The sequence below is a fragment of the Cotesia typhae genome, unplaced genomic scaffold (assembly GCF_013202065.1).
Source record: "Cotesia typhae breed Kobodo isofemale line unplaced genomic scaffold, CoteBio_Ctyphae contig_69, whole genome shotgun sequence".
Lineage (NCBI taxonomy): Eukaryota > Metazoa > Arthropoda > Insecta > Hymenoptera > Braconidae > Cotesia > Cotesia typhae.
Genome location: NW_027423763.1, coordinates 1267228 through 1283708, shown reverse-complemented (window position 1 = coordinate 1283708; position 16481 = coordinate 1267228). Strand labels below are relative to the sequence as shown.

The 16481-nt window shown below is 33.2% G+C and overlaps 1 protein-coding gene across 11 annotated transcripts in view; it reads left to right on the top strand.

The window, feature by feature from the left end:
- Positions 1-15938, top strand: part of Dati (zinc finger protein datilografo) — a 48619-nt gene extending 32681 nt beyond the window's left edge. For 2 of the 11 annotated variants that reach the window (XM_074251420.1, XM_074251418.1), the window contains exons 4-11: positions 3723-3934; positions 12842-13001; positions 13834-14001; positions 14134-14256; positions 14529-14666; positions 14950-15147; positions 15223-15446; positions 15529-15924. In XM_074251420.1, coding sequence (XP_074107521.1) covers positions 3723-3934; positions 12842-13001; positions 13834-14001; positions 14134-14256; positions 14529-14666; positions 14950-15147; positions 15223-15446; positions 15529-15921 — 1616 coding nt within the window. In that variant the 3' untranslated portion in view covers positions 15922-15924. Of the gene's footprint in view, positions 1-3722; positions 3944-12841; positions 13002-13833; positions 14002-14133; positions 14257-14528; positions 14667-14949; positions 15148-15222; positions 15447-15528 lie in introns of all 11 variants that reach the window. The other 9 variants (XM_074251425.1, XM_074251422.1, XM_074251428.1 and 6 more) reach the window with 8 other exon arrangements.
- Positions 15939-16481: the final 543 nt, after the last annotated feature.

Sequence of the window (16481 nt, the reverse complement as noted above, 5' to 3'; positions counted from 1 at the left end):
AAAATTTTATATAAATCTCTATTAAATTCTGCGTAACATGACCCGAAAATTAATTTTTTTTTTTTTATAAGTAAACATTAAAAAAAAAAAATTTGATTTTTAATGATGAAATTTTTGATTTTTTCAATTTCAATTAATTTTTAGGCTTAAAAAAAAAATTTTTTTTTGCAAACTAAAATTTCTACGTGAAACTCCATGGAATTCTGCATAAAATTGCCTATAAATTTTTATTTTTGGTTAATAAATATATTTTTTTCTATGGAAAAAAAATTTTTTTTTTATTATCTAAAATTTTTACGTGAAACTGCATAAAATTCTGCGTAAAATGGCATATAAATTTTTATTTTTGATTAATTAATATTGCAAAAAAAAATAATTAAAAAGCATTGAATTTTTTATTATTTTAAATTTTATTAAAAAAATTCCAAATAATTTAAATAATTAAATTTTGAAAAACATTCCCTAAAAATTCCTTTCCCCTTTGCGTAATAAATAAAATGATGACTCCCTCGAGTCATCAATTTAGCAGGAGTAAATAGCGAGCTGCAAGTATCAAGGGTAAAAAAGCACTTTTATTAATTATATTATCAGTCGTGGTGCATGGAGAAAATAGTAGAAATTTTGGAGTGTAGGTTCGCAACGCACATCTATTGAGGATCCGAAGAGGCAGAGAGTGGAGAGGAATGCACATGCCTGGAGAGGAGGGATGGAAACTGCGATAGTGGATTTTGAGTGGACAGAGTTCGGTTTGGTGAGGTGGGGAGGTGGGAGGAGAGCTAAGGGAGGAAATGTGACCGCTCCGCAGAGTGTGGAGGCAAAGGGAGCGCATGACTGTGGGCTGTGGGGATGAAATGTGTTGGGGTTGTGTGTTGTATGTGAGTGCGTGCAATTTAATGATTTTCGGATCGGGTGGAATTTCGATGACGCCGCCCGGGTCATGGAAGTTATACTCCCTCGGATATGCATTCACTGACGAGTTTCTGGAGGAAGGGGCGAATTGTTGCGATGTTGCGAAGGGGCGAATTTTCCCGGAGACAGAGACAAGAATCACGGGCATAGATTTTACAATTTTTATTTTATTTATTTAAATTTATTTTTTTTAAACATAAAAAAAAATAAATTTATATTTATTATTTTTATGCCATTTATTTTTTTACACAGAAAAAAAAATAAATTTGAATCAAGAGAAAAATTCTTAAACCAAGAAAATAATTTTGAAGTTTGGATCAAGGCGGAAACTTTTTGATTTCTTAGTCTAAGAATTTTTTCACTCAAATCAAGAAAATTATTTTCTTGATTCAAATAATTTTTTTCTGTATATTTCTTCAATATTTAGAGAAAAAATCTAAAAATTTTAAACAGCCTCGATAAAAATCTCGTTGGTCCAGTCATCAAAATCTCCGTGCGATAAAAAAATAGCGAAACAATACAAAGAAAAAAAAAAAAAAAAAAAAAAGTTTAACGAGATTTACTCATACTGCACGTGGTTGGTCGGTGGTCCGCGCATCTCGTGTTCGCGTTTGCGTTATATGCTGTGTACGGGGACATTCGAGGGAGACTGGGAGAGAGTGCTGAGGATAGTATGTATATAGTAGTAGGAGGGTAGTTTAGTTTTGTTTAAGTAAAAAATCCAAACCGAGGGCTGGGGCTGGCTCAATGCGCATGGGACACTTTTTCACATATCACACATGCGACCGATATTACTTACGCCCACTTTCAATAATTTATTAACTAATTTAAGAATTATTTTTCGGGTTATTATCGGTCGGAGCTTGTGTATTATTGTTTAAGGAATAATATAAATTTTTTAAAAAATTTTCTAATGCTAAATTTACATTATTTGTCTGTAAATTTCCTATTTATTACATGTAAATTTAATAGTTTTTCCTCATGCTAAATTTACATATAAACTTAATTTTCTAAAAATGTAAATTTAAATTATTTTCCACAGACGAAGTTTACATTTATTAAAATGTAAAGTTTACATGTCTAAAAATGTAAATTTAAAAGTTTTTCTTTGTAATCATAAAATTAATAAAAATTGTAAACTTTACATTTTTCCATGTAAATTAAATAATTTTTCAATGTGGTAAATTTACATGTAAACTTAAATTTTCCAAAAATGTAAATTTAGCAAGATAAAAATTATAAATAAAAATTTTTTTTTCCACAATTTCACCAGGACGTTTTTTTCCGGTTCCAAAAGTCCACAATATTAATTGACTGCTAATTTATACTTCCGACAAATATAAACATAAATAAAAAAATAAAAAAATAAAAGGGTTTAATATATATTTAATATTTCTTCTCTCCAGATGTTACTGTAGTCAACCAGTAAGTATTAATACAATATTAAAGAGAGTTAAACAACTTCCGGTGGTTCGTCTCATTCACCGCAATAATAATATAATAAAACCTTATGTTTTCATTTTCATTTTTAGTTTACAATTAAAATCAAATTAATACACGGCCGTCTGTACAAACACACACACACACACACACACACACACACACACACACACACACACAATTATTCTTATTGTAATAATTGTACATTCTATTTAATTACAACCTTTGGCACAAATATATGATGTACGATGAACGAACAACTCTTCTGTATACATCATTTCATTTTATTACACGTGTTTAATGTATAAATGCCCTGGAAAAATAATTACCCAGGACTTTTATAAGAAAAAAAAAAAAAAAAAAAAATAGTTTTATTATTTATAATAAATACACACATCTGTTTTTATTTTATTTTTCTCTGAAAAATAGTTTTTTTTTTTTTTTTTAATTATTTTTTTATCCTGCGAAAAAAACCTAAGATTACACAGAATTTATGATGAAGGGGTAAGATATGAATATTGATCGTTTAAATAGTAAATTTAAAATAGAGATATTATTCACGGAGATACTATTTATTTCAGAGTTACAATGTACTTACTTTGTTATGAATAACGATTTTATTTTCTTTGTTATGTCAAATAAAATTTTTATTTTATTACAGTTAATTATTTTAAACCTTCAAAAAATTATAAGAGACTTTTTTTTTAGAAATTTTATTTTATATTGAAAATATTTTTATATCTTTTATTATTTGGCTAGAATTTTAATTTAATTTAATTTAATAAAAAAAAAAATTTTTATTTTTATTTTATAAAATTAAAAATTAAAATTTGAGTTTTAATTTTTTTAAAAAAAAAATTTTTTTTTTAAGAATTTTGACCTCAAATTTTGACCAAGGGTTAGATAAAAAAGAAAATTGATAAAGACCGTTGATAAAAAATTAAATTTCCTAAGAAATAAAATTTTTTTTATAATTTTGAATATTTAGTCAAAAAAAAAAAAAAAATAATTTTTTATAAAAATCAATATTTAAAGTAATTAAAATAATTTATTTTTTAATTTTATTTCTTACCCCCATCTCTGAAAAGTCCTTAAGAATTTTTCTTTGTGATCCTGGCCAGTGGCCAGTGAGTTTTTACCGCCCGAGGCGAGCAGATCGCTTAATAAAAGAGGGCTAAGCTCTTATTACTTTTTTCGTCTGAGTAATTTTTGATCAATAAAAATGATAATATAATTTATTTATTATTTCTGTAAATAAAAAGTGTGTGTATATGTGTGTGATTAGATTATTATTGATTATAATTAAAATTATAGCCAATAATAATAAACTTCTGTCAAACTTATTAAATCGGCAAATTAAATTTTAAAAAAAGTTAAAATAATCCCTTTGGATGTTTCAGGCGAAAGACCGTACAAATGTCACTTACCAGATTGCGGCCGCGCATTTATCCAGCTGTCGAACCTCCAGCAACACCTGAGGAACCACGACGCCCAGGTCGAGCGAGCCAAGAACAGGCCCTTCCACTGCGGCATCTGCGGAAAGGGATTCGCCACCGAGTCAAGCTTGAGGACCCATACGTCGAAGGTCAGTCATGTATGTACCAAACAATGATAAATCCGACGTCCACTTTTTTTTAATTAAGATCTAACCCAGGACATGTGATTATTGCTGCCTTTTCATTAAATCTTTTTTTTTAATTCTAATCTCGAAAAAAATAAATTCTTGCAATAATCACATGTCTTATATATATTACTAACTTATAATATATATTATTTTGTACATAATCATGCAATTACGCACTAACCGGCCAGCGAAATTTTCACACTTTAATTTTTCTGTTTTATACTATTTTTTTAATTTTATTTGGTGCCGGCTTCTTTTTATTTTCTTTTTTATGCTTCGCTAGTATAATTAATTAATTTTGACACTTACAGGGTTGTAAATTGTAATTGTAATTTATTTTTATATTGGAATAAAAAATTAATAAAATAATTTTTGAACGAATTTTAAAGCTCAAAATTTAGAAAATTTTTAGACTAATTTTGGAGTCAATGATTGAAAAATTAATTTTATAGAAAAATTTTGAGGTCAAAAAATTATAAAAATTCATTTTTGATTAAATTTTTGGCTCCAAAATAAAAAAAACCTTTTTTGGTCAAATTTTTTGATCCAAAATTCGAAAAATTAATTACTATTAACAATTTTTGGCTAAATAACTGAAAAATTGATTTTTTGAGGTTCAAAATTTCTAAAATAAATTTTTGATCAAAATTTTGGGCTCCTAAATTAAAAAAAAATTTTTTTGATTTAATTTTTAGCTCAAAAATAAAAAAAAAATTAATGCTACAATTTACAACCCTAAAAATTACACAAGTGCTTATAAATTAATCAATTATTATCCTCACACCTCTTTATTTCGCTGAATTACTTAAGCACCATTAATCCCAAAATCGAACCAAAAACAAAAACCGGTAAAATAAAATACAAAGAGACTTATATGACCTCTGGCAGAGTTCATTAGAGAAAAGGCTACGAACGTCGAATATAATTGAGCAGACGAGACGAGAGACCGGCTAAAAATAGTCGAGATAATCTTTAAATAATTCTTTAAAATATAGAATTAACCATCACTATCATTATTCACTCTTCTATATACATATATATCTGGCGCCGAAACGATCGAAGGCATTCCTCACCCTTAAGAATAGATACAATCGTAATAGCTACCCTCGCGCGGCATTCCAAGAAAATCAATTTCGCAAATTATATCACACATTACAACAAACTCTCCAAACTTTCTTTTGTTGTAAAAGATAATTTAGAAAAATTATAAAGTGCACTGATAGAATTTAAGGAGTGATAAATTAATTTTTTAAAATTTTTAAAGCAAAAAAATATTTTTTAATAATTAAAAAAATTATTTTCTAATAAATAATTTTTTTAAATACTAAAAATTTTTCTTAGCTGCGTAAAAAATTTTATATTTAAATTAAAACCCAAAAATCGTGTAATTTATTTAATCAAAAGTGTCGCAAACTCCCAACAGGTGGCGCATAGTCGCTAAATTTGCTCCTTTGCAGAGAGTTAAAATTAAATAACTAAATATTGGTATAAAAATTTTTTTAAAGCCCTCAGCCGTCTTTGTTTTAGACTAACGAACTAATTTTCATCCCTGATACAATAATTATAATTAATATTTTCTATAAATCACATAAAAATATAAAATTCGATAAATAAACTTCAACGCGGGACAAAAAATCGTAATTAAGCTTGACGTATCAATAAAAATTCCGTTGGACATTTTATTTAGAGCGGGTTAGTTAGTCTAGTTTAATAAGACCAGTTATTGTGATTAGTCGTTACTCGGCTGGTATGAGAACACAAACAGGGTGCTTCCGGAAGACAAGCGGACTCAAAGGGATGCTAGGGAAGGAACTTGTATAGAAGTAAAATAAAGACTCGAGGTGTATGTTGGCTTAAAATGTAAAATGTAAAACAAAAAATCCGGCAAAAAACTTATAAGAGATTGAAAGATGCCTCCGGGGTCTTTAATCAAATTCACCCCTCGCTGGCACAATAACCAGCGATGCAACAAGGGAATCTCCACGATACCAGTTCTGAGAGCTACATAGTATTATATAGAAATTACGTTTTTTTTTTTTTTTTTTTTTTTTTTTTAAGGATTCTTTTACAGATTCTAGTCCGGCAATGAATAATATCTCACGATAGCGCGAATTTTTTTTTTTTTATGTTTGTAAAAACGTGGGAATTTTATGATTTTAATTTGACAGATTTTGGTACCTTCTTGACGATAATTGGGACATTTATTCATAATTAATTTTTTTGACATTTCTCAAATTTTTCTTAAAATTCTTTAATAATTTTTTTTTTTTTTTTTTTAATTTTTCAATAAGTTTTTTTTTCTTTTAAATTCTCTAATAATTTTAAAAAAATTCTTTAACAATTAAAAAAAAAAAAAAATCTTCAATAATTTAAAAAAAAAAAATTCTTTAATAATTTAAAAAAAAAAAAATGTTATTGCAATTTTTTTTTAAAACTATCCTAAAGCTTTATTTTTCAAAATTTTTGGAAAATTAAAATTTCAATTAAATTATAAAAAAATTAATTTTTTAATTTTTTATTTTAATAATAATTTTTTGTGACTTTAAAACTAAAATTGTTGCTAAAATATTAAAAAAATTATCAAGAATATTTTTTATAAAGTATAAAATTTCCTAAAAAAAAAAAAATTTACTTATTAATATAATTGAATTGAATTTAAATTAATTAAAATGCAATTTAAAAAAAACATCTCTATCTTAATAACTTGATAATGAATTTAGAGTAAAAAACAATTTCTTGAAATCTGTATTTAAAATTGAATTTTCCGTAAAAAGTATGATTTTAATTGCCAGAGTTTATTTTTAAGAAATTAGAGAGAGAGAGAGAGAGAGAGAGAGTAAAAATACATTTGTAGTTATTTTCGCTTTTTTTTTTTTTATTTAACGAGCAACCCCTTTTCACTGTTTATATATTAAAGTATTTATAAAGGTATATTTCAGAGGCATAAAGTTAACGGAGTGTTTTATGCCGGGATTTTAATTACCAACAAGCCTTTCGCGATATTTTATTCTTGATCGCGACAAACTTAAGCGCTAAGTGATAAGTAGATATTTTTTTTTTAATTTTTGATAATAAATTTCCGAAAAAAAAAAAAAATAAATAAATAAATAAATAAATAAAAAAAATAATTTGTTTTAATTAAAAGCGAAGGAATAAATAAAATTTATGAGTAAGAATAAAAAATAATAAATGGATTGTCCGGTTAAAAGTGAACGGAACAAGACACAGGGGATGAATTAGATACGAAATGGTTTGTATTTATCGTCTAGGTGGTGGTGCACGCTGCCCCGGAACTAAAATACCTAAAAGTACTGGTGTAAGTCTTAAATGCCGTGCAACACGATACAACAACCCTTTGCTTGGCTTTCCGGGTTTCTTTCTAGCCACGACATCCCTCAAGCCCTCATCCCTCCGCCTGGAGTCGGAGTACTTTGCTTTACTCATTTCGCCACCAACCCCCGCTCTCTCTCTCTCTCTCTCGAGGTATTCTTCCTCTGCAAAAGCTACCTGGAAAACCCCCGGTTAATTGCCCCAGTGAGTACGCTCAGTAAAAACTCGTTAGACACCGGATTTACTTGTTTATTTTTTTTCCACCCTCGATTATTCATACTTTTTTGAATTCTTTTAAGATTTTATCGTTCTTATTCATTTAGAATCTAAATTTACGGTTAAATATTGAAAATAGCAATATATAGGAAACTTTTTTTGAAGAAAATTTAATTCTCAATCGAAAAAGTCTTTAATACGAATTTAAAGTTATAATTTTTGGTCAAAATTATAATTACACAGAAAAAAAAATTTCTTGACTGGAAAAAAAAATTTATCGGGTGCCTAATAAAAATTATTTTTAAAAAATTGCATTTTTAATTTTTAAAAATTTTTAAAAGCCAATTTTTTTTTTTGCCATAATTTATTTATTAAAAAAAAATCTAAAAAATTGAGATGTTAGTCAATAAAAATTAACTTCTTTCTTTATATTTAATTTTTTGGAGCAAGAGAGAAATTTTCTCAAGACAAAAAAATTTTCTTGACTTAAATAAATTTTCTTAGATCAAAATAAGGATTTTTTTAAAGCCAGAGAATTAATTTTGTGGGAATAAATAATATTTTTTGTAGCAAAAAAAAATTTTTTTTTTTTTTCTAAAAAAAAATGTACATTTTTTTTTAACGAAAAAAATTTAGCTTCAAAATAAATAAATAAAGAAAAAAAAAAAAAATTCAATAACATCGACATTTTTTCGCTCCACCCCCGAATTTTTTTGATTGCCTAAAAAAGCAGGGGACCGATAATGAAATCATTTGCTCGTGAATCAACTGGGAGGGATTTCTCGGTCGACTACCCCCGAATTTTTTTCCCCACGTCCTGTCACACTTGAATGACCCGTTAGGACAATAAACTTTTGTCTTTTTTCATTGGCATATACCCGGCAGGAGCTAAACTTTCATCATTTCTTCGACTCCAATCACCCCCGGAATTAGTCTTCAGTCCACCCTTTCTCCGAGGGATTATCCGACACGCTTTCGGTGCTTTAGGATTAGGCTCTATTAACTCTCATTCATTCCAAGCGAAAAACTCGGATTTTTTCAATCAAAAAACTCTGAAAAAAACAAATGTCCAATAATTGGTACCACCTTGTCATTAATTGGGACAATTGCCTAAAAAAAGTCCTTTTTCTGTCATTTACCCGGCAAGGTGTGGCATAAAGAGGAAGTGGGTGTACATGAAACGTCATCGATGCGTAACAACGTCGTCAATGGTCTCCTTTATCCTTTGGAAGGCGAAAATGGGCCTTGGGGGGAGATTTTGCGAATAAACATGCCTGGGCCCGATTGAGCAACGACAACGAGGGCCAGCGAGTCGTCACGCCCTCGTTACCGCCGGAAATTAAGGTCGAGCCGAATAACTTGCAGTCTCGGCTCGAGAAATCGCGGCTCAAGGCCTCGGTTTGATATTTTTTATCCTTATACACACATAAATATATACATACGTACTTACTGTTGTTATTATATGTGTACAGAGTTTTTGCGGAGTTACTTGCTTGTATTTTTTATTTATCCGCGGGCTGAAGTACGAGGCCACGTTGAGAAAAAGAAATAACCAAGCCTCAGACAACCTTCAAGGGAAAAAGATATTACTCATTCGTTTTCTCAATATTATTTTTTATTTTTCTTCAGCTTCTTTAATCTTTATCTTCAGCTCTCGCTTGCCTTGTGGAGAGTGCTGGGATATGAGAAAAAAAATGCCCAAGGATTTTTTAAGACAAGGGCTGGTGCTGAGATAAGAATTTTGGGAGCAAAAATAATTAAAAATATTTATTAAATTATATTTTCTAATAAATAATTTTTTTAAATACTAAAAATTTATCTCAGTTACGTAAAAAAAAATTGATATTTAAACTAAAACCCAAAAATCGTGAAATTTATTTTATTAAAAGTGTTGTAAAATTCCGACAGATGGCGCATGCTCGCTAAATCTGCTCCTTTGTAGAGAGTTAAAATTAAATAACTAAATATTGGTATAAACATTTTTTTAAAGCCCTCAGCCGTCTTTTTTTAGATTAACGAACTAATTTTCATCCCTGATACAATAATTGTCATTAATATTTTCTATAAATCACGTAAAAATAAAAAAACTTTTCAATTACTCCGTTTTAAATACTTAAAAATCGTTCTATCAGTGCGTAGTTTTAAAACACATGAGCATAGAGAGGAAGTTGTTAGGTATGAGGTTGTATGTTGTAGGTTGCAGGTTATAGGCCAGGTTTCAGGGGCGAAAGGATCGGGGGTGAGGATTTAAGTGAAGAAGTTAGGCGGAATACAAAACCGAGGGTGATATGTATGACGATCAAGAAACCTCCGAGGAGTTCACCCGAAAGAGGTTAACGTAGACACGCACACCGACAACGTCAAGGAAACGATTAGACGGCTAGTTAGTTATCGATCCCTTGATGACTTACCGAGTCATCAACGCGTTTTCGATTTAAAATTCACTTCAAATGTCTTTTCAAAGGTTTTACGCCTGTTTAAATATTTAGAAATTTATCGAGACGAGTTATTAGTTAGCAAATAGGAAACTTTTGAATTTTTGTTGTGAATTTTAATTGTTTTTTATTCCTTTGAAGATTTTATAGGGGTAGAAGTTAATTTAATGACGGAAAAAAAAAAAGTTTTTTCTCGAAAATCGTATTTCGGAAACTATAATGACGATAACTCTTGAACTATCCGTCGGAACTTAACCAAACTCTGGAACTTTACTTCTTGTATGTCCCCCTGGGTCGTGGCTGAAAATGGGGTAAAATGGGGTCAAGTACTTCCAAAATGGCGGGCTTTAAAATTTTTCAACAAAAGACACTAAATCGAAGTTGGAAAAAAATAATGAAATAAATGTTTAAAAAAATGAAACTAAAAGCAATAACTCTTAGCCGAGAGGATAAAAACAATAATTACGAGGTACATGGGAGCAAACGCCCACGCGTTAAAAATAATCTTCATACAGTTCTCCACACTCGAGATGAGTTGGTTACAAAAACCGTGGATGCTGATGTTGAATAAAAAAAAAGGTAATAAATAAAATAAAAAGCACTTGAAACCGGTTTTTTCCAGTTGGGCCAGGTCGGGGCGTCGAACCTTCTTCTGCCAGAGTCAGCCTCCCTCCGAGAATAACTTGCATGCAATATATCTCCCTCTCTCTTTTTACATCTCGGTTACAAACTCCTCCGCTCGTGTATACTTATTCCAACTTTTGTATTCGTTTTTTTTTACAAGTTTTTTTTATCCATACGCAACCGCGGCTCCAGTGCCCTAGGTCCGGGATTTTAAAAATAACAAGTATAAAAAAAAAAAACATTACACGACCCCCAAATGTTTGCGGTTTGAGGTCATTGCCATTCAGTCTCGTTTTAGCCTTTTCTCGTCTCTTGTTCACCAATTTTATGTACTTTTTATTGTGTTAAAGTTTTCTAAGTATATTTTAAGTTATTCTACCCATTTATTTTGCCTATAAGTTCAGTTTTACCCAATTTTTAGTTTGTGTGAAATTTGACTATTGTCCAGGCTCCGCCGTTTTTTTTTTTTTTTTTAATTAATTTTCAGGAATTTTTTTATTAAATCTCATCTACACGAACCCTAAATACTGAAAAAGAATACTGGGAACTTAAAACTCATTATTTTCTCCGAAAAAAATTTTTTTGCTAAAACAGGATCAAAGCTTCAATAGAAGGAAATTTTGAATTTGTTTGGTAAATTTCAATTATTTTTCGCTTCTTGAACAATTTTCTAGCGATAGAAGTTGATTATATGACCGAAAAAAAAAAAAAAAAAAAAAAACAGTTTTTTCTCGAAAACCGTATTCGTAAAACTATAATGATGATAACTCTTAAAATATCCATCGGAACTTAACCAAACTCTATACCTCAGCTCCTTACATGTTCCCCTGGGTTGTGGTAGAAAACGGGGCAAATCGGTCGACTAGTTTAAAAATGCCATAGATTAAAAAATTCATCCAAAAAACCACCAAAAATACAGTTCGTGTAAATGAGATTAAAAAAATTCCTCCTTCATCCCTATATTGATAAAAAACGACGGAAACCTCGGAGATAAATACTCAAATTTTTGGATTAAGCAAAAAAAAATGACCTAGTGTAGTTTCAAAATTATTTAGAAAAAAAAAATGTGGCTGTGCGTCGCGCGATGATGATAGACAAAGGACGTCTGGTTTAAAATTACAGTAGTACTTTTTTAATTATAATTATTGTTATTATTGTTATTAAATATATATATTCGCAGCCAATGAGCTTAGTGCATTCATCATCTCTCGGTCTGAAGGCATGGGAGCTAAAGTTTATAAATTTAAAGGGAGATACTGATGATTATGTCGACGATAACATTCAGCTGTTTAGTCCTCGATCGACTTGAGGACTATCTGATCTAATTGTCAGTAGATTGTACATGTTTTAAGTATTTAATATGTACTGAGTATCCGAGAATGCTAATATCAAAGAAGAAAGAACCGGCAGCGCCGCTCGGATCACAGTAGACCACCCACATGTTCGAGGCCTCGTAAAAGGTCCAAAGGTTTTTTTTTTTTTCTTTATCGAGCATTTTTTTTTCACTCAGTATCAATTATTGGTGATTTCTTAGCGATTTTTGATCGAAAAAAATTGATAGGAAAAAAAAAATTTTTTTTCGAAAACGTTATTCGGAAAACTGTAATGACGATAACTTTTAAAATATCCGTCGGAACTAAACGAAACTCGAGAACTTAACTTCTTGTATGTGCCCCTAGGTCGTGGTATAAGTTGAATAAAATCGGCCAAGTAGTTTCAAAATGGCGGCGTTTTTTTTTTATACTTTTTTTTGAATACCATTACGGGTACGAATGAAATGCCTCTAAAATCTAAACTAATCGTCGGATTTGATCAAACAAAGGCTCAAATTACTCAGAAATAAGTACTCTACGCGATAGGAAGAAAAAGGGGTAAAATGGGCCGCGTAAATATTTCCTCAAGCCTAAAGTATTGATTTATAAGACTGAAGGAAATGAATGCAAGCTCACTGGTGCGAAGTAATATAAAATAAAATAATAAAATAACTTAATTGGGCAAGTAATAACTTACACACAATTGGTATCGTCTGTTTTGTGCCTTCCCTGCTGCTTCTGGTACAAAAACAATGAATCAAATGACTCGATAAAATAAAACACGGTAATATTACCCCGGTAATATGTTTGGTCCTGTTGTGGCACCGTCCGCGAAATAAAATCCTCCGGCTGCTTCTCTACTACTACTGCTACTTCTACTACTACTACTTCTGGTCATCATCGTGATCGCTTCATAAAAACAAAACTAATTATCGCAAAAAACAAAAAAGGAGTTGCAACAGCGTGTTGTGTTCCAGCAACATGCGGGACTAATTGGCGGGCCAAACGCAACAAGCTGTCCAATCTGTCACAAACTCTTCCTCGGCGGCGAGGCACTCATGGAACACATGAAGATCACCCACAAGGACCCCAACGCCTCTGGTGTTGCCAGTAAGTACCTAAAATTTGATATTGTTCTATCAGTCACACATCAAACGTGTTTTTCTTTGTCTCTTTTCCAACATGGTATCATTAATATCAATAATATCAGTAATATTAATTAATCATTGTAAGTGGTTATAGTTGTGGTTAGTAACATCTCTATTAACATCTTAGCCGAGACAAAGAAAGACTTATTAGATTAGCTCTAAGATTATCACATATTCCCGATTCGCTTTGGCGCGGGCATACGTGTCTCTTCTCGGGCAATGGGATACTTTTGGAAACTAACATAACTGTTACTAATATGTTGTCCGATTCTTTTTGGGCTCAAGGTTTCTCAATTTGTGTAATGAATCTGTCTAAATCTTTTAAAGCTTCATCAAAAAATTTATCGGAAAGTTTTATTGCACAAATTATCATTAACTTCTAAATAACAAGAAACCATCCACACCTCAAACGTAAAAATTATCTTCCTTACCAACAATTGAATTCTTCCTCTTCTTGAATTGTATCAGCAAGCATTAACCTTAAAGTTGAACCTGAACAGTCCAAAAAAATTCTAACCAAATGCGTTTGAGGTGTGCAACCAACCTGAGCCCAAACTAGACCACTATGAAGATCAAAGTATCTATTAGAGTGACTGGAAAAAATAGTTAGCGTAACACTAAGACTAAAAATAAGAAGAACTGAACGATTGGTTAAAAGAATGAATGACCTAAGATAAGCTTAAAATGTACACACTCTTTGGGTGCTTAAACCTGCTTGGCATTGACCTCGACATTGTGTCGTACTATTGTTCCCCCTGCTGACTGCACCACCTCGGTTGCTGGGGTTTACCTAGCGAAACGTCGGACTGCGAACCATCCTTGCCCAGTATGCGGGAAGCACTACGTCAACGAGGGGAGCCTCAGAAAGCACCTGGCATGTCATCCGGAAACTAGTCAACTAAGTACCAATTTAAGGATGTGGCCGTGTTCTGTTTGCCAAGCCGTCTATACCCATGAGAGTGGTGAGTCTTCTTGATTCTAGATCCTAGATCCTAGACCAGAAGTTCTAGACATTAGACACTAGCCTAGACTTAACTGCTAATGACAAACCAATTAATCCTTCTATGATTAACCAATAATCTCTTGTTCCGAAGGTCTGCTGAGTCACATGGAGCACATGAGAATGGATCCCAAGCACCAGTTTGCTGCCCAGTACGTTCTAAGCCGAGCTGCCGCTGAGCGACGTGAAAGAGAGCTTCTAGCCGGTTCTAGTTTAGGTGAGTCATTATGCCTATTGTCCTTCCCGGACCTCTCTTTCCTGGTGGACAATGCACTCGGTGATTCCCACAATGTCCCATTAGTGGTCTAAGTCTTTTTGCTGGCGAATCTTGAGGATCCGCTGAGCTGGCAAAGCTGTGCAGGATCCTCGATTACAAGCAAACATACTTATGGCTTTAGATTAGTTAAAGCCCTATATCAGATAGAGCCCAATCCTAGCTCCTGATGATGATGATGCACTTGTTATGAGATCCATATTCTGTGGATTCAGGAGCAGGTCTCGGTGTGTTAACGAGTCAACCAGGTGGACCACAAAATTTACAGCAACCACCAATGTGCCCATCCCCGTCGGCTCACTCCGAGAGCAGTAGCGGAAACGGAAGACTATCTTCGGCCGGTAGTGAACCTGGTACGCTATCGTACTACATTTTATTAACTTAAATCACTAACGATCCTAGACATAAAGACTATCAAATCCTGACTTCCGTTATAACAAATGACATTCATCAATCATTCTAACGATCATCATTCTTTATATTCATATAACAGTGGGGACACATCCCTTTGGGACACTTAATTTAAGCATCACCCTGGAAAATAAGTTCAGATCATTAAAAATGATTAGGACTTATTTTCCAATGTAATAAACTAAAGGACGATATTAGTAAACACGGTCTAACTGACGCGAGCAGATTTTTGTGCAGGGACCGGGCTACTGAACAACAATAACAACAACAATAACAACAACATGGCGTCACCGGGACCAAGTGGAAACAAGCTGAGCGAGATGCTGAGAGCGGGAAGCCAATCCACGGCTCAACAGTATCACGACGAGATGCAGTCTCAGCAACAAAGGATGGCCGTGATGGCGGCTGCGGTCCAGGCTGCTGGTAAGAACCCTCTTCAACCTTGGAAATTGTCACTTTTCACGAGTGATCACTTCTAACTGGTTCTTCGTCCAACAGGTCTTCAAAATTCGGTCTCTCCAAACTTATCATCAGTGGACGTAGCGTCCCTAGCAGCTGCCATGAGAATGGGCGGGAATAACAATGATATTAATGCGAACCAGCAAGGACAGACTGGACAACAACAGCAAGGTGTCCAGAATAACAACTCTGAACAGGCGTTGAGGATGCATCAAGCAGAAGCTCTGCTTCGATCACAAGCGGAGGCTGCCCTCAGACTCGCGGTAAATTTAAATTGTCCGGGTTGATGATGTTGGTAGTAATGAACGGTTGTGGTGATGATGACTGATGAGGATTCTCTTGCAGGTTTCTCAAGCAGCAGCTGCTGCAGCGAGTTCCGCGGTGGGAAGCGATATGAGGCACCATCTAGGGCAGCACAATGGCGGCGGGGGAGGCTCTGGCATGCCAGGACACCACACGAACCAGCAGCTGTCCCAGCCAGACAGCCTGTCGCCAGATCTAGGTAAGTCGCAACAGCAGCATCATCAGATGATGATGAGGGGACTTAACGAGGACTTGCAATCCCAATCCGCAAACAAGCGCGTCAGATTAACCGCAAGCCTGATTCCATCATCAGGGGAAGCGCTGCGCCTGCAGGAGCAGCGGTTAGAGCAGGCTCTGAGGCTCCACGGCGATCCCCGTGCTCTCGGGTTCACGCTCCAGCACGTTGTTAACCAACAGAACAATCAGCAGCCATGAAAGTTCAGTTACTACTGAGACGAGTGGACCCCTTGGGCCAACGAGTCGTCCTACCCGGACCAGAACCAGATTATGCAGCAGCACTTATCACATCAGCAGCAGCAGCAGCAGCAGCAACAGCAGCAGCAGCTTCATCAGCATCAGCAACACCAGCAGCTACTGCAGAGGTCGATGCTTGCTAACCAGTCCGGGCAAGACCTTGAAGAGCGTGGTGTTAAGAGAAAAGCCGACGACATTGGCGAATCATAAGTCACCACTAACCTCTCTATCAAACTCTGTCCAAGCGGTCATCTTCGAAAACACTCAATGTCTCAGCAGTTTTTCACTCAACTAAAGTAACAAATTTAACTAATTATTTATTAGTAACTAATCGGACAATATTCACTGGGCTTAGGTGGCTTTTGTTGATCATCTGGCCCAGGTCGATGAGCATTCCATCGATTATTCCGTTACAGAGTTCGTGAAAGCACCCAGTAGCGCCATCTTACATGTCGCAAGGGTACTTCCCGGCTCCAGAAACGTGCCATACAATAATGTAACTGTGTGAAATGAGGAACAGA